Raw genomic sequence first — 18233 nt, forward strand, 5'->3', positions numbered from 1 at the left:
GGGGGGGGCGCAAAACTTTGTCTGCTTTGAAATTATGCAATTGTAAAAATTATTATTAGTTGTATATTATTATTTGCGAGTCATTCTTAAGACATTGTTAGGAACAATTTATGAATGTCTTGAATATTTTTTGGGTTTTTTATACACTAGTGACACACAGTGACAAACATTGACCGCTGCTGCTTCCACCTGCCTGCTGTGTGCTGTCGACGTCCCTGACTCCCCCAGTCTGGCCTTCGGCAGGAGGGTCCCCCCTTATGATCCTGGTCCTGCTCAAGGTTTCTTCCCTCCTAAAGGGGAGTTTTTCCTTGCCACTGTTTGGCTTAAGGTTTTTCTCCCACTATGGGAGTTTTAACCTGCCATTGTTTATGTAATAATTGCTCGGGGGTTTATGTTTATGTTTATGTTTATGTTCATGTTCATGTTCTGGATCTCTGGAAAGCGTCTAGAGACAACATCTGTTGTATTAGACGCTATATAAATAAAATTGAATTGAATTGAATTGAAAACACAGGAAATGATTTCATTCCTTATTATTATATCATTACTCAACATTTAATTTACTCCAAAAGGTTTTTAAAGAAAAATGTTTAAAAAAATTTGGTCTCATATTAAAAGAGACATTTTTCAGAAATATTTTTATGTCCTTTTATGTCCTTTTGTGCGTATTTTATACATTGGTGACATTGGAGAAAAAACAAAGTCATATGTATAGAGTAAACCAAAGAGAAATGTATCAAAAAACATAATTAATGTTAATTTTTTCAAATAAAGATTATTTTGGTGCTAGTACGTACGGGTCGGGGGGCCTGGCTGGTCTTAGACACAAGTAGGGGGGACAAGGAAAAAAGGTTGGGAATCACTGTTCTAGTGTATCTCTCCGTTGCCTTGAACAGTCTGTGTGCTGCAAAATGTGCTACAGTGCTGGGTCCGAGTTTCCCGCGCTGTCCTGCGGATGTGACGTCACATGACGCTGCATGCACGTTCTCCCCGTTCTCCCGTGCCGGCTTCACTGTTGGCTGCAGTACCCCCAACGGCCGTCGTGGTGAAGGGTGGCGCTAGAGAGTCTCATTTCTTAGAAGGAGCCTCATGCTCCTTTAACTATTTTTAACGGGTTATTTTCAGTTTGAAGTCTCAAAAACTGTTTCAACATTATTAGTGTACAACATCTGGGCTGAATCCGCTATCCTTTAATCCCTTAATGTTCTTCCATGTCCTTCCATGTCCTTTAATGTCATTTAATGTCTTTCAATGTCTTTCAATGTTCTTCAGTGTCCTTCAATATCCTTTAATGTCTTTTGATGTCATTCAATGTCCTTCAATGACCTTTAATGTCCTTTAATGTCCTTCGATGTCCTTTAATGCCCTGTAATGTCGTTATTTCCAAAACATTAGTAACACACGTCTCCTCACATGTTCCTCTTGAAGACAGAAAGCTATTTTTCTTTAGAGGTTTGTGTCTGCTTTGAGGAAACATCTTATTCAACATCCATCACATAAACTATGTTCTGATGGTGATGGATTCCGCTCAGTCTGGACCTTTTTCCCCCAACAGATCTGAGAAAGACTGAAGCTGCACCCCAACGGAAACGTTGTGATGTTGAAACTCTTGGCTTCAGCACGACTCAAGCAAATTCCGCCTTCAACGATATAAAGAATGTGATCCAGTCCAGACGCCGCTCGAGCTCGTAACTGCAACTACTGCACTCTGACATGGATAGGCTAAGACATAAGCATGAGGAAAAGACGACTAGCTGCACCGATTTTAGTGATTTTGTAGTATTTTATCTTTGATTAATTTGTCTTACTTGAGTTTATAATCATTTTTAGCTGCTGCACTTTGTGACATGTTTAGAAAACGTGCTGCATGATAACTGTGACCTTTAGTTGTGTGAAATAAGACCTGGAAACAGGCATTGGGGCATAGAATTGTCAAATTGGTTTAATTCACCGTACAAATTGTTACAGATTACTTTTGTAATACTGTATTTGATCCGGTCTTTGTATGTTTTGACTACGGTGGCCGAGACCCGCCATTGCTGAAAATAAAAGTAACGCTGCAAACAGAAACAAACGCCGCTGCAAATACAATAAACGCTTAGCAAATAAAATAAACGCTGCAAACAAAAAGAAACCCCGCTGCAAATAAAAGAAACGCTGCAAACAAAAAGAAACCCCGCTGCAAATAAAATTAAAAAACAACGCAAATAAAAAAGCCACAACGGAAGTGAATTACCGGGGACTATTTTTGCCGATGCACCGGTGTTGCACATTAAAAATTACATGTAGCGACGTTGAACACTAACCTTTTCACTTATTTTCTCCTTCGTTGTTCTTCTTATTCCTCGCTCTTCTTATTTCTTCCTTTTCACTTACGTCCTCTTCGTCTTCTTTTTCTCCTCTCGCGTAAAAAACACTGGTGCATCAGCAAAAATAGTCCCCAGTAATTCACTTCCGTTGTGGCTTTTTTATTTGCGTTGTTTTTTTTATTTGCAGCGGCGTTTCTTTATATTTGCAAAGCGTTTATTTTATTTGCAGCGGTGTTTCTTTTTATTTGCAGCGTTTCGGCCACCGTATTTGACCGTATAGACGTAATTCTTGCCATTGTAAGAATGAGATGTACCTGCTGTACTCTACTACTCTATTTTACCTCTATTCTTATCATTTTATTTTATTTTATTTGTCATTTACTGTTTAATTGTGTCTTGCCGCTTTTAATGTTGATGTAAAGCACTTTGAATGACCTGGTGTTGAATTGTGCTTTACAAATAAACTCGCCTTGCCTTAAACACCTGTTGAAGGTGTGTTTGCATATATGTTGAGTTCTTTACTGTAAACCAGCTTTCCAATTAATAATACTACTCCTGTTAGTTTGTTATGATATCTTCTGTCCCATTTTAGAGTTATGATGCTGTGAAAACCAGCAGGCCCAGGTCTGACAGCTCGGGTCTCACCATGTCCGGACCACAGCTGGTTCCCTCTGCAGCCGGCATGAACTTGGTCTCGCATCGGTGTCCTGAGCGGTGGCACCACAGCGACTTGCATATGTCCTGTCAAACATGACACACACACACAATCACAAGTTTATAAATAAAGGAGTTTAGTTGTCATCAGTTTGATTTCTCCCTCCTTTCCCCCCCCTCTCATAATCAGCCGGGGCCCTGCTTATAGCCAGGACCACCATCAAGCCGCTCGATAAACCCTCAGATAGGCTCCGGCACAAAGCCTCTGTGTCAAATCTAATCACTGCATTTCTTTAATGAAAAAGGCTATAATTGTATGTGTCATCTGACCCCACAAAACAGAGACAGAGCGAGCGACCGAGCCAAGGGGAGGAGCCGGATCGGGGCTGGCAGCCCGCCCAGCTGGCGATGAGGCAAAGCCCGGGGGGACGAGGGACGGGGCAGGAGACACGACTCCACGGTTTCATGCTCTGTCCTCCTGCACAACTGTTATCTGAAATAATCTTCTGATTATGTTTCTAAATAAAAGACTAAAATGTAATTTACAGCAAAAACAATGACAGCAACCAAATCTTTTGATAAACGTGGTATTTAGTAATATATATAATATAGACATCCAGTTTTTAGTGCCGGTGTCCGAATATTTGTTTCTGTTTTGTCTTTTTTCTTTTTTCATATTTTACCCAAAATTATTTCAATTTCAATTTATTTTATTTGATAAGGAGGGACAGTGCACATCATTATGCATTTTACAAAAATAAAAGCAGATGCACCCAAATGTAGCCTATTGGCTAATTCCCATTGGCAGTCCCCCCGGCTAGAATATATATATATATATATATATATATATATATATAAAAACAAGCAAGTTTAAGAGTAATACAATGTTCAGTTAAAAAAATACAAAAGTACAATAATATAACCAATATCACGATGATACAACCAACCACTTAACACATTTCATAGTATTTTTACATTTATAGTTTATAAGTTACTGTTATAAGTTAAAGCAGCAGGCTAAAGTGAAAGTGTCTATGTAAAGTGTCACAGCTATAAAGTGCAGAGTAGAGGTATAAAGTACGTGGTGCATGGGGTTATGGACTTAAGAAGTTGTACTTGTACTTGTTCGTACTTAAATAAAACAGATATTTGTAGAAGTTTTAGTTTGGAATCATATTATTTTTCTTTAAGACTACAACTTACGTGGTCTTTTGCATTCTGCTGCAAACTTTGCTGTTCTCTATTGTTTAAATTGTGTTTTTTGTATTTTGATTGTTGTACGGTGACCTTGAGTGCCATGAAAGGCGCCTAACAAATTAAATGTATTATTATTACTATTATTATTATTATTATTATTATTATTATTATTATTATTATTATTATTATTATATCTGTCTCTTGGGCATCGAGCAGGTGGGTGACAGAAGTGCCAGCTTTCTGAAGGACAAGGCAAATAAAAAGGGGCGAACATGTGTGAAGGACTGCCCCGAGCTGTTAATCAGCCGGCAGGTTAATTTACCTCCCACCGCCCCGAACACGGGTCGCACCGCCGCAGACGAGGTGTTTGATCCTCTGTTGGGGAAACACCGCGATCCGGGGAGGTGGTGAGCGGCCGAGGTGACGCCGTGTGAACTAATCCATCAATATAGTATCTGGAAAGTCATTTTCCCAGCAGCGTCGTGAAAGAAGAGGCTGTGTTTTAAACATTTACATGTGAATGAACATCTCTGAATGCGCCGAGCACAAAAGCATTACATCAAGACAATAATAACTCTGGGCGTGGTTGTGTTGGAGGGGGGGCGGTTAAAGGACTGAAATGCACTTTATTGGAGGTTCAAATGTGGGAGGTTTCAGGTTTCTGTGCAAAAATCAGTCCAGTTAATAAAAAGCCTGTATGGCAGTGGATCATTAGCGCAGTGGAGAAGCGTTTCACCCCCCCGCCTCATTACCGGAGGCTCGGCGCAGGAGAGGAGAAACATAAATAGTAAATGGGTGAAGATTACTGGTCCATAAAAAACAGGACAATCAGAATGCTAACAATTAGCTGAGACCAAACACCGACCGTCTAACTTCCACATGGATCATGTTTGAACTAGTGATTTTTAAATTGTTATTATTTCTTTCTTTTTAGTTTTACATTTTATATTGTGCTTTTTATTTTAACTATGTGATGTTTTAATGTCTCTGTAAAGCACCTTGTTGTTGAATTGTGCTAATAAAATAAACTTGCTTTGCCTTGGCTTCCCTTGCCCTGCCTAGCCTTTCCCTGTCTTGCCCTGCCTTGCCCTCTCTTCCCTTGCCTTGCCCTGTATTGCCCTGCCTTGCCCTGCCCTGCCTTACCTTGCCCTCCCTTCCTTCCCCTCCCTTCCCTTCCCTAACCTTGCCTTGCCCTGCCTTACCTTTCCTTCCCTTGCCCTCCCTTCCCTTGCCTTGCCCTCCCTTCCTTTTCCCTCCCTTCCCTTCCCTTGCCTTGTCTTGCCCTCCCTTCCTTTCCCCTCCCTTCCCTTGCCTTGCCCTCCCTTCCCTAACCTTGCCTTGCCCTGCCTAACCTTGCCTTGCCCTGCCCTCCCTTCCCTTCCCTAACCTTGCCCTCCCTTCCTTTCCCCTCCCTTCCCTAACCTTGCCTTGCCCTTCCTTACCTTGCCCTGCCTTTCCTTCCCTTGCCTTGCCCTCACTTCCTTTCCCCTCCCTTCCCTTGCCCTGCCCTCCCTTCCCTAACCTTGCCCTCCCTTCCTTCCCCCTCCCCTCCCTTCCCTTCCCTTGCCTTACCTTGCCTAGCCTTGCCCTCCTTTCCCTTCCCTTCCCTACTTTTGCCTTGCCCTCCCTTCCTTTCCCCTCCCTTCCCTTGCCCTGCCCTCCCTTCCCTAACCTTGCCTTGCCCTCCCTTCTGTTCCCCTCCCTTCCCTAACCTTGCCTGGCCCTTCCTTACCTTGCCCTGCCTTTCCTTCCCTTGCCTTGCCCTCACTTCCTTTCCCCTCCCTTCCCTTCCCTTGCCCTGCCCTCCCTTCCCTAACCTTGACCTCCCTTCCTTTCCCCTCCCTTCCCTTCCCTAAACTTGCCTTGCCCTCCATTCCTTTCCCCTCCCTTCCCTTGCCTTGCCTTGCCTAACCTTGCCCTTCCTTCCCTTCCCTCCCTTTCCCTTTTCCTTGCCCTGCCTTGCCTTGCCTTGTTAAAAAAACAAGGCAAGGCAAAAAACAAAACAAATGTTGGCCTGAATGGTTTGATTTCTCACCCATGACAATTCTGCGGGGGTGGATTGTTTTTGTACCACACCAGGTGATTTTATATAAAGTATTAAATGTATTTGTAATGTGATTGATTGACAGTCGCAACCGTCCGCTTTCACGAACCCAGCGTCGGCCAAACATGGTAATTTTTTTTGTTTCGGCGTCAAGTCCAAGCGGTACATCCAGCTGTTCATGTCTGACGGCAGCTTTACAGATGTTTCGGTGGGGATCGAAAAACATCTGCTAACTTTGACTGACGTGCAGTGGGCGTGTTCCCGTCAGGCTCCGCCCATCGTTACATACAGACCCTGGCTAAATCCAGTAAATAAATATAAGTGAATAAAACCATAAGTGTTCATAAATAATGGTGAACATTTGGAAAAACTGCTGAGCCGAGCATCGGAAGTCGTAAAAAATTCTTTACGACAACCTCTGGAAAAGTATTACCTCATTAATAAAATAAATGCAGCAAAATTAATGTATAATCTTAGAACGACCCCTGGTAGCCTGGGAGAAGATTATTCCTAGAGATCATGGTTCATCTGGTCTGGCAGTAAATATCTGGCCTCCCTATTGGTCACAGGGATGTACGATATGGTGGGATATTATGGATATATTATGGTTCATGCTAACTTTGTATTCTGCTCAGTATTGGAGAGATTCAAGGACACTCGACTCACTAAAAAAAACCTAAATCGTTCAGGTTTAGTCATGACTTAAAAACAACAAACATAGTGGAGCATTGAAAGTCAAACAAAGATGTGTTAGGAAAGTTAGGAAATGCTACCTTAACAAAATCCAGGCTGCACAGTTTGGTCTTGGAGCCGAACTGCCACTTGCACTGCGTGTCTGCGTCGTACAGCTGTCCGGGAAGCTGCTCGGGATACTTGTACTGGCCGATCTGCTTGGGCTCGTCCCCGAGGCAGGAAGCCTGGGCTGTTCTGGTGAGAACAACGCACCGGGGTTAGTCAGGGGGGGGCAGCGAGGCCCCGGCGGCTGATCCAGGGGACGGCGGTGAGGCCTACCCAAGGAAGCGGCTCAGGTACTGCCGGCTGCAGGTGGACCAGGAGAAGACGCCGTTGTTCCCCGCCAGCGTGGGGGACATGATGTTGCCCTCCGTCTTACGACAGGGGTTCCCTTCCCCATCATGGATCATCCCAAAACTGCAGAAAAGTGGGGATAAGAGAAAACCTTTAACATAATAAAATTGCGTACTAGGGCCATGCAGGAGAAAAAATATTTGAGAGGGGAAGATTTTTTTTTTATTGTGCCATGTTGAAATACAATTTCAAGAAAAAAGTTGAAATGTCGAGAATAATGTTGAAATACAATTTCAAGAAAAAAGTCGAAATGTCGACATTACGATTTTTTTTTATTGTGCAATGTTGAAATACAATTTGAAGAAAAAAGTTGAAATGTCGAGAATAATGTCGAAATACAATTTCTAGAAAAAAGTCGAAATGTCGAGATTAATGTTGAAATACAATTTTAAGAAAAAAAGTCGAAATGTCGACATTAATGTCGAAATACAATTTCAAGAATAAAGTCGAAATTTCGTGTATAAAGTCGAAATTTCGTGAATAAAGTCGGAATTTCGAGAATAAAGTTGAAATACATTTAGACTTTTTTCTCAAAATTGTACTTTAACATTATTCTTTGACATTTCGACTTTCTTCTCAACATTTCGACTTTTTTCTCGAAATTGTACTACGACATTGATCTCAACATTTCGACTTTTTTCTCGACATTTCGACTTTTTTCTCAACATTTCGACTTTTTTCTCAAAGTGCATAATGAAAAAAAATCTTCCTCCTCTAAAATATTATTTTTATTTTTCTCCTGCCTGGCCCTAATACTCTTCTGTAGTGTGTGAGAAAGTTAGGAAATGTCAATTTGTCAACACAACAGCAGTATTTTCTCTGACTTTAAAGACGGGGCTGACATTAGAGGATATATCTTTCTTTCCTCTTCTATTCATCACCATGTCATATGTTTGGCTGCGGCGTCATTGTTGATTTGCTAATATTTAACAACTTGAGGTTACTGACATTTACAGATATTCTGACAGATTGCCTGAATGAAGTAAGACGAAACACTTCTCCTCCGCCTCCAATCCCCATGGCAACGCTTAAAACAAACAGGCCTGCGCTGCCTCTGGCAGTCATCGTTATTCTTTCATGCAGCGTCATGGGCCGCTGGTCCGATATATCGCTCACATTATTTCTTAAGTCTAGCGTAAAATATATCTGTCAAAGGTTGTTTTTTAATGTTTTTTGTTTCCTTTTTGCAGACTTGATGATGTGCAGAAGCTGTGTTGATGTTGGTGAAACGCACTTGTGTCCAGATTCGTGAGCGATGGTGAAGGCCAGGCCCAGCCCCGTGTCCTCGTTGATGGTGCAGCTCCGGTATTTACTGCACATCCCGCTGATGGGAGCGAAACCTGCAGAGATGAAGATTAATTTAGTTTTTAGTTTTTTAGTTTAGTTTATTGGTCCTTTCAAGTACAGGTGAAAAAATATATAATTTTTTGGTATATATATATATATATATATATTAGGGCTGTCAGTTTAGCGCGTTAATTAGATTCATTAATTACACTGCTAATTAATGCGTTATGAAAATTAACGAAATTAATTAAATAATCAAATGAGTGGCAAAATGCACAAGTAGCCTATTTTAAATTTGGCCCATTGAGGGACCCGTAGGCCACTTGGCAGGTCACTTCCCTCCTGCTGCTAGTCAAACTAAGGCCCCGTTTACACATAGCCGGGTATTTACAAAAACGGATATTTCCCCCTCTACGTTTTGAAAAATTCCATCGTTTACACGAGATCGTTTTCAAAATCTCTTAGTTTACACGAACCCGCATAAATATGCTGTTAAGGGATGCTATGAGCAGCCAAACCTGCAGGGGGCAGTGTAACGAGAAGCGTAAAGTCATGCTAGCCAATCAGAGTCCTGGAAAAAAACGTCAACAAATGACACGTGTGAAGCCTGAATAATATGGTTCCGCATTAAATCGACGGCGTAGCCTACGTACGGTGGGCGTCGCCGCGTACCCTACGCCGTAGGCTCTGCGTTGGTGTAACGCGGAACCATAAATCAGCCTTGACTGCAGTTACTTCCAAGACGGAACGAGAGTCTTTCGTTTGGAGTGACAGAGAAGTGGAGTTACTTTTAGGTGTGACTTTAGAATATAAAACAGGTTAAATACAAGAAAATATTGACGGTGGCCAAACAAATTGTAAACACACATGACGCTGGTGACGTTTCTGTTGCATAATGTGACGATCTGAAGCCTAAATGTCAGTTTCTCTCTGTTTACAAGCAAACGTGAAGACAGAGTTTTTGCAAATCTCCACTTTGGCCGGAGTTTTCAGAAATGATCGTTTTTGGTGACTTTGACCTCCGTTTTCGTGTAAACGAACGGCCAAAACGCATGAAAACGCCTCCGTTTTTGCTCCGTGTAAACGGGGCCTAACAAAGCAGTGACAGACCTGGACGACTCAGGGGAGCGACTCAGCAAATCTTTGCTAGAGCCTTTGAACGACAAGTTTATGTATAAAAAGAAAGAAGACGGGACTATCAACAAGAACGCGGTGATTTGTACATTTTGTAATAAATAATGTTCCTATCAGCGGAGCTGCTCCAGCCTGAATTATCATTTAAACGCTAAACATGTCCGGAAAAGTTCCAATGTAAACGTTACAGGTACTAGTACTTGAATCGCTGTATTGAGTCAGCTTTAGTTTTAATTTTGAATTGAGAGTCTGCTTAAGTGCCTATTTGAGACTCAGCCTTATTTTATTTCTGAATTTTATTTATTTAACTGTATTTGCATTGCATTTTTGAATAATGCACCTGGCCTAATTGGTTTGCTGATGTGCTTGAGCTTTTTCTTTTGAATTTCATTTATGAAACATACTTCACCAATAAAAATGTGGATTTCAAATTTTCTCTTCTTAGTGTATTTAATTGATTAGTCATTCACTGCAATTTTGTAATGTCGTAGAATTGGAATTCTTTATTTGGGGACCTTTAGCAGATATGAGATTAAAATGTGATTAATTAGATTAATTAATTATAAATCCTGTAATTAATTAGATTAATTTTTTTAATCGCCTCACAGCACTAATATATATATATATACAATTTTAACTAAAAACCAAGCACCAAAAGGTGTAGACTGAAGCCTAAGCCAATTACACCCAACCTTTTCACAAAAAAGGGTAGGCGTCAAAAGCTTATGGCACATCCCGCTGATGGGAGATGAAGAGGAGAAGGAGGAACAGGAAGGAACAAAATCAAACCTCTATTGTGCAGCAAAAGAAAGTCTTTTCTTTGCGACTGCATTGTTCAACACGCTCAGATTTGGCAGGCAGCAAAAGTTCTGTCACATTTGCTTGATATATAATCACAAGGGGAATTTCAGTTGCCAGCTCCAACCTCACAAGTCGCAGCGCACTTAATGAAATGTTGGTTGTTGTTTTACTTTGTTTTTTCAGATTTCTACATCTGATCGGGACCGTTGCTGATTGTGATCCATTTTCAATTGACGTTGCATCCTGTTCTGGGTCACAGGGATGCTGGAACTTCTCCCAGCCGCCACCAGACGAGAGGCCGAGCACATCTTGAGCAGGTGTGGACCTGCCAGCTCTAACAAAAAGATAATTAATCCTAGATGTGGGATTTATTGTAACCGACAGGCTCGTAGGACTGGTCCCTGTTTCTTCTCTTTTTTTTCCTTCTCCTTTTTCTGGCAGCATTTCCTCCCAAAGGACCCAAAAAGCACAAGAACACGTACAGGAGAAAGCTCGGCGTGAGGAATGTAGCTCAGGCCTCAAGTGCCAGAAGTGAAACTCAAACAGCCCTTCGCTCCATTTCCAGTTCAGGTTCATCTGCTGGAATCTATTGTTTTTTTTAAATTTTAATAAATATGTGACACATTAAATTTTTTTATCAGCTCATTATCACCACAGTGAAAATAAATCAAGGTGATAATCATCTTTGCTGGCTCAGGTTTCCACCCCTGCAGTGTCACACCTCCGCTCTGCTCTACATGACCCAAATGACAGCATTTAGGGAGCAGGAGAGGTTTTAGTCGTCACTGCGGCCGACGGCAGGCTGGACGTGATTGGATGAGCTGGATTCTCACCCAGGGTGTCGCAGGGCTCGTTCTTCCAGGAACAGATGTCCAGTCCAGTGAGGAGCACAGCGTGATCGTGTCGTTTCCCTCCCTTCCCCACCAGCCCCGACTGCCACTGGCAGAAGCTGTTGAGGGACTGGTCGGCGTGGTGATTTATGGTCAGGCCCAGCTGGAAGAGAAGCCAGGGAAATAACCAGTGAGTGAGAAGCTGAACAAGTCAGCCACGAGTGAGGAACAAAGAGACACGGCCTGATGTAGAATACGTGTTCGTCCACTCACCGGGTCCTGCTCAAGCAGCAACAAGCTCACCACCACGATGTTGATGTCCGTCCCGATGGTGCCGTCTTTGAAGAGACTGGAAACCTAGAACAAGAGTTGGAAACCGTTACATCCAACATATTCCTGTTACTGGTAACCACTACACAGCTTGTATTAATACCATTTACCTTCCAGGGAACGCTACACCTGTATTAAATGTAATACTGAGGATGATCTTCTCTGATAAGGTTTGAATGAAAGTGTTGGGGGGAGTGGCAGCCTAGTGGTTGCAGAACCGGGCTGGAGTCTGGAGGATCCGGGTTCAAGCCCCTGGGCGCCATCCATATGGCAGCCCACTGCTCTCTAGTCTAATTAGAGATGGGTTAAATGCAGAGAAAACAAATCTACCTTCGGGTATCAAAGTTACAAGTTTAAGCTTGAGTGTGACCCAACCAAGTCAAAAACCAAAGTAGTTAAAACTGAGCTGAAGCTGAAAAAATATCTAATGCTTTCCAAAAGATTGGGCCGGTTTACCAGGGTTTTAATTGTATTTATTTTCATTTTCCAACCTTTTTCTCATAAAACCATAAAACCTGACAGCAATGACCCCTCATTGATATAATTGCCAATATCTCCTCACAAAGAGTCAAATATGTACTTGTTTCAGAGGAAGGTCACACTAAAGACTGACTATTGCTTGTGGAGTCATTTTGTTCTGAACATGTAATAATAATCTTTATTTTCAGTATATACATCACGAAACACGAAACCTTCAGCATGTGCTGGGGCGGTTTGAGGCCGAGTGCGACGCGGCAGGGATGAGAATCAGCACCTCCAAAACCGAGGCCATGGTTCCCCACCGGGAAAGGGTGGTGTTCCTTCTCTGGGTGGGTGGAGAAGTCCTGCCTCAGGTGGAGGAGTTCAAGTGTCTCGGGGTCTTGTTCACGAGTGAGGGAACGATGGAGCGGGAGATTGACAGACGGATCGGTGCAGCGTCCACAGTTATGTGGTCAGTGTACCGGACCGTCGTGGTGAAGAGGGATCTGAGTCGAAAGGCAAAGCTCTCGATTTACCGGTCAATCTACACACCTACCCTCACCTATGGTCATGAACTTTGGGTAGTGACCGAAAGGACAAGATCGCGGATACAAGCGGCCGAGATGAGTTTCCTCCGCAGGGTGGCTGGACGCTCCCTTAGAGATAGGGTGAGGAGTTCGGTCACCCGGGAGGAGCTCGGAGTCGAGCCGCTGCTCCTTCACATTGAGAGGAGTCAGCTGAGGTGGCTTGGGCATCTGTACCGGATCCTCCTGGACGCCTCCCTAGGGAGGTGTTCCAGGCATGTCCCTCGTCCCTAGGGAGGTGTTCCAGGCATGTCCCACCGGAGGAGACCCCGGGGAAGACCCAGGACACGCTGGAGAGACTAGTCTCTCGGCTGGGCTGGGAACGTCTCGGACTCCCCTCGGAAGAGCTGGAGGAAGTGTCTGGGGTGAAGGAATCTGTTGAGACTGCTGCCCCCGCGACCCGGTTCCGGATAAGCGGAAGAAGATGGATTGATGGATTGACATCACGAAACACACAGAAATGAGTCCTCTGCTTTCGACCCATCACCAGTTACACTAGGAGGAGTGGGCAGTCATTTTTCTGGCAGTTGGGGGTTAAGGGCCTTGCTCAGGGGCCAAAGTGGTTCATCTCTACTACCAACCTGGGGACGTTACATGGGTCCTCCAGGCCCAAGCCTTCTTCTGTAACCACCAGGCTACCAACCCCCACTACCATATTTTCCAGTCTCCAATATGGATTTTTCTTTGGACGATGCCAACTGACCGATTATTTATGGAGCTAGAACAGTCTCAAAAGTGACAAATGCACACACCGATCCACAAATGCACAGGACAAGATTCACAAATGCACAGAAAAATTCAAACGTGCATAGGACAAGATACAAACATTTATTTTTGATGCACACATAAATATAACCTGGTTTACAAATGTTTTTTTTGTCTGTGGGCTGCGCTGCATTTGTGTGTGACTTTTGAGACTCCCCTGACGTCCCTCCATCCACAATTTTTTTTTTTTTAACACGGAAGGATCTGCAACCAATCAGATATCCGCCTTTGTTTCAGCCAATCATAAGAGCGTACCCCATGTGGGGAACGATTTACTCATAAACCAATCAGATTAAAGGGGCGGATACACCTGCTGTTTGAGCCTGAGTTCGCGTCCGTTTGCTCAGAAAAGTGATTAAATATTTGGTGGTAGTTTAATAAACCAGCCGGTGGAATAAAGATTGTGAATCTTGTTCTGTGCATTTGTGGATCGGCATGTGCATTTGTCACTTTTGAGACTGTTCTAGCTCCATAATTATTTGGTCTACCTCTAGTATCCTCAGTATATTTTCTGTTGGGATCTTAATAAAAGGACTTAAAAATAGATTTGAAAGACGAGGTGAAGCAGATTGTGTCTCTGGAGGACGGCCAGCTCCACCTTTCCTCTCCCTCCCTCACCATGTTCATGACGGTGAGGACGTAGGTGGTGACGTTCTCCCGGCCGTGTTTCTCCAGCATCTTCCGGTCGGCCACCACCAGGGTCTCCACGTTCAGCCCGCCCACCCGGTTGGAGTTGATGGGCGATCGCTTCGCCCTCCCCGGCTCCTCCGCCGCCGATGCAGGTTCTGCAAACTCGTCGGGCAGGATGAAACGGTCCTCTGCAGGGGGTTTGGGAGCGTCTAGAAATGCAAAGAGGGAGTAGCAGAGAGGAAGGAAGAGCAAGTGGGAGGAATAGCGGATGAGGGAGAGGCGATGCAGAGAGGGCGACTTTTCAGAGAAGGTCAAATAAATGAACTCCTATGTTTCCTGGCTCGTGCCAGGTGACAGGAGAATACAGCCTGAAATGGACATGAGAGGAAACTGACTCCCCATGCTGCTTCCTCTCCGTACCACCTCCCATCACCACGGTAACGTAGCATCTGACTGGCGTTTCACTGTTACACTGACCAGTATCCACTCAAATGCAATACCTATACCCACATACACCCATTTTCTTCATACGCTTCATCCTGTGCAGGACTACTAGTGCCTTAGTAAAGCATCCACCGATTTAGCCAATTTCGACTTTTTTCTCAACATTTCGACTTTTTTCTCAACATTTCGACTTTTTTCTCGAAATTGTACTTTAACATTAATCTCAACATTTCGACTTTTTTCTCTTTTTTCGACTTTTTTCTCGAAATGTCGAGATTAATGTTGAAATACAATTTCAAGAATAAGAAATTGTACTTCAACATTAATCTCGACATTTCAACTTTTTTCTCTTTTTTCGACTTTTTTCTCGAAATGTCGAGATTAATGTTGAAATACAATTTCAAGAATAAGAAATTGTACTTCAACATTAATCTCAACATTTCAACTTTTTTCTTGACATTTCGACTTTTTTCTCAAAATTGTACTTTTCTCCTGCCTGGCCCTAATACTCTTCCGTATATAGGAGACATTACTAATATGTACCAAAACTGATTCATATAAAAGGAATATAAGGTTCCCTTACATACATTGCTTGCGGCGCCCGCAGAAGTGTTGCCTCTGCAGCTTCCCGTGCTGGAAGTCGTGATGCTGCTGCTGATGCTGCTGATGATGCTGCTGATAAACGCAGAGGTCCGGACCGTCAGATCTGGACGAGGAACCGGTTTCAGACGAGCTGCTGGACTTTCTGTGAACCACGTGTTCTGCTGAGCGTTTGTAGACCACATGTGGGTGATGGCCGTCCGGCGCGCTGTAGTTGTGCTGCTGGGCTAGATGTTGTGGTAGCGGCGCGATCAAGTATTCCTCCTGGGACACCCGGATCAGACCTGACTGGAAAACACACACACACACACACACACACACACACACACACACACACACACACACACACACACACACACACACATTAGGCACCATGACTCAATACCAGATTTCTCCTAAAATCCTCCAAAAGTCTTTCCAGATGAATGATGTAATTCAATTACTCTTGTGAAAATACTTCATAAACTGTGACTGCTGACAATTTTTAAAGTCAAGTTTAAATTTACCCTATGTAGATGTAGATATATAGACGTATATTATGGATATAAATATGTTATATGTAGGTATGTATATGGATAAATTGAGTTGTATTATACGTACAGTATTTGTGTATCTATATCTCTATTAATATATACTGATTTATAGTTATACGTAGATATGTCGATATATAGATTTATAGTAATTTTTATGTATATAATTGGGGGTAAATATATGAACCAGTATATATAGCATATCTACTCTTATATAGTTATTCAAGTACCGTATTTTTGCGACCATTAGGCGCATATAAAAGTCTTCTTTTTTTTTTTTAAATGTGCTGCGCGCCCAATGATGCAATGCGCCCATTGTATTATTGTAAAGGCTGATTTATGGTTCCGCGTTACACCAACGCAGAGCCTACGGCGTAGGGCTGTGCGACTGAACGCGGATCCATAAGGTGGACGTTTTGAGGCCACCATGAGAACGTTAAAGGGGGAAGGGGGGCGTGTAATTCACCCGTGATTGCCCGGCGGCGGCTCCGTGGCGGGACACCTGGAGCAGACGGGGAGACTCGGCCTCGCTACCGAGAAGGAGACGCGGCCGCCGGGGGAGCTGCAGCCAATGCTTCGGCTCGCGTGTGTGTGTTGTAAGGCGGCGCTCCATGTGTGTGTAGACGGCGCGTTTTCGGTCAGTGCGCCGTGTGTGTGTTTTAAATCCAAAAATGACACAATAAACTGAGGGTGCGCCTTCCCATACGGCGCGCCAAATGGTCGCGAAAATACGGTATATTGTTATACCCTTGCTGTCAGTTGTTCTCTATTATATTTTAGTATTATAGTAAAGTAATGATAATATAATATTATGCATTATAATTACTTCTATTAGTACATACATACATAGTAGCAGAATTAAATGCTGGGCGTTTGTTTTGTTTTATTTTGTTTGCTTTGATTTGTTTTGTTTTTGACTATATTTATATATACCGGTACATATAATTGAGTATTATATCACTGTATTGAACAGTTATTAAAGTAGGTATGTGTGTTTTATAAGTAAGCTTATTGAAACTTGTCTTATTATATGTGAGAATGTATGTAAGATTCAGGGGTAGGACTGGATAAGTGGTGAGGTCTGCCCAAGTGCTGTACATACATATATATATATATATATATATATATATATATATATATATATATATATATATATATTTGTATTCTGTTTTTTTTTACTTTTTTGTACTCTTTTTTAACATGCATGTTCGAAATAAAATCTTCAAATCAAATCAAATCCACCCTTAATAAGAAACATGACAATAAGCCCAAGGTGTTGACACCCCTACAAAACAAGAGCATGTCATCCGTTGTGTTTCCATGTCATCAGTGTTGCATCATGAGCAGAACCAGCAGACTTGGACTCTACAAAAGGTTCTGAAAGCAGAAATCTGTCCAACCTGTCAGGCCGTGTCCAAGGACGGCCAAGCCGAAGCAGCTGTTTCCAGCCATCCATCCAGTACGAGTATATATTTCCCCCATCGACACCAACCGCACCTATACTTAGGCCCTAAGCCCCGTTCTCACCATCCTAACATTAGGCAGATGTGCATAGCGCTTTTCGGGGGCGGGGGGGGTCACACAACAAATGTTTTAATGTTCTACTACTCCCTTTTACTCGTAGATAAAAAGATCTCCACATGAAGCGTGAAGGAGGAAGGCCAGGAGTTAGTAACCGTGACAGCCACCGTCCAGAATGAAACAACAAAGACCCAGAAATACCTCAGGAAGATGAACTGCTCAGAGAAAGTTTCAGAGTGAAGAAGTGGCTGACGCTGAGAGGTCCTGCCATCGGCTGACAAGGTCTGGAGGCATTAATCACGGCAGCACAAGAACAGGCCTGCAGCACCACAGCCATGGCTGCAGATTGTGCAGAGAAACCCTGGAGACAGTCCAGCACGTACTAGCCGGATGTACGGTGTGTGCAGGTAAAGCATACGAGGAATGACACGACCAACATCCGTACGACTAAATATGGGTTGAATGTAAAGTTGCTTTCATCAACGAAAATCACGAATGAACGAACCTTTATCAGCTGAGGAAAACGAGACGAGACGCAACGAAAATGCTGGTCATGTGACGATAACGATAATTGAATATATAATGCAATATCGTGGAGGAATAAAAACCATACTAAAATGTAGATTACAAAATAAAAAAAGGATCCTAATCATGAGAGTTCAACGTAGATCTGGGTTTCATCTGCATAAGCTGTGACAAGAGACCTCAAGATGGTGGAGAGTCTGGAACAGGAGGAGCCCCAGAACTGGTCCCTGTGGGACTACGGTTGTCTGGGTGTTTCTTAAAGATTCATATTCAAAACTGTTACCACGTAACAGAGTCGTTAGGAGTAAAGTTGCTTTCGTCAACCAAAATTATGACTAAATATCGTCGTCAATGGACCTTTATCACCTGAGGAAAACGAGACGAGACGCAACGAAAATGCTGGTCATGTGACGATAACGATAATTAAATATATAATGCAATATCGTCAGCGAATAAAAACAAGACTAAAATGTAGATTACAAAATAAAAACTCTGCTAAAATG

At 42.9% G+C, this 18233-nt stretch overlaps 1 protein-coding gene across 2 annotated transcripts in view; it reads right to left on the reverse strand.

Annotated features, from left to right (window-relative positions):
• adamts18 (ADAM metallopeptidase with thrombospondin type 1 motif, 18) overlaps positions 1-18233 on the reverse strand; it is a 138242-nt gene that overhangs the window by 83612 nt on the left and 36397 nt on the right. Inside the window, exons 4-11 of one of the 2 annotated variants that reach the window (XM_061746732.1) lie at positions 15142-15442; positions 14099-14319; positions 11616-11699; positions 11346-11505; positions 8525-8630; positions 7216-7353; positions 6978-7131; positions 2955-3050 (exon numbers count right to left, since the gene is read on the reverse strand). In XM_061746732.1, the coding sequence (XP_061602716.1) occupies positions 2955-3050; positions 6978-7131; positions 7216-7353; positions 8525-8630; positions 11346-11505; positions 11616-11699; positions 14099-14319; positions 15142-15442 (1260 nt within the window). Of the gene's footprint in view, positions 1-2954; positions 3051-6977; positions 7132-7215; positions 7354-8524; positions 8631-11345; positions 11506-11615; positions 11700-14098; positions 14320-15137; positions 15443-18233 lie in introns of both variants that reach the window. The other variant, XM_061746740.1, reaches the window with a different exon arrangement.

Source organism: Cololabis saira, chromosome 2 (assembly GCF_033807715.1).
Source record: "Cololabis saira isolate AMF1-May2022 chromosome 2, fColSai1.1, whole genome shotgun sequence".
Lineage (NCBI taxonomy): Eukaryota > Metazoa > Chordata > Actinopteri > Beloniformes > Belonidae > Cololabis > Cololabis saira.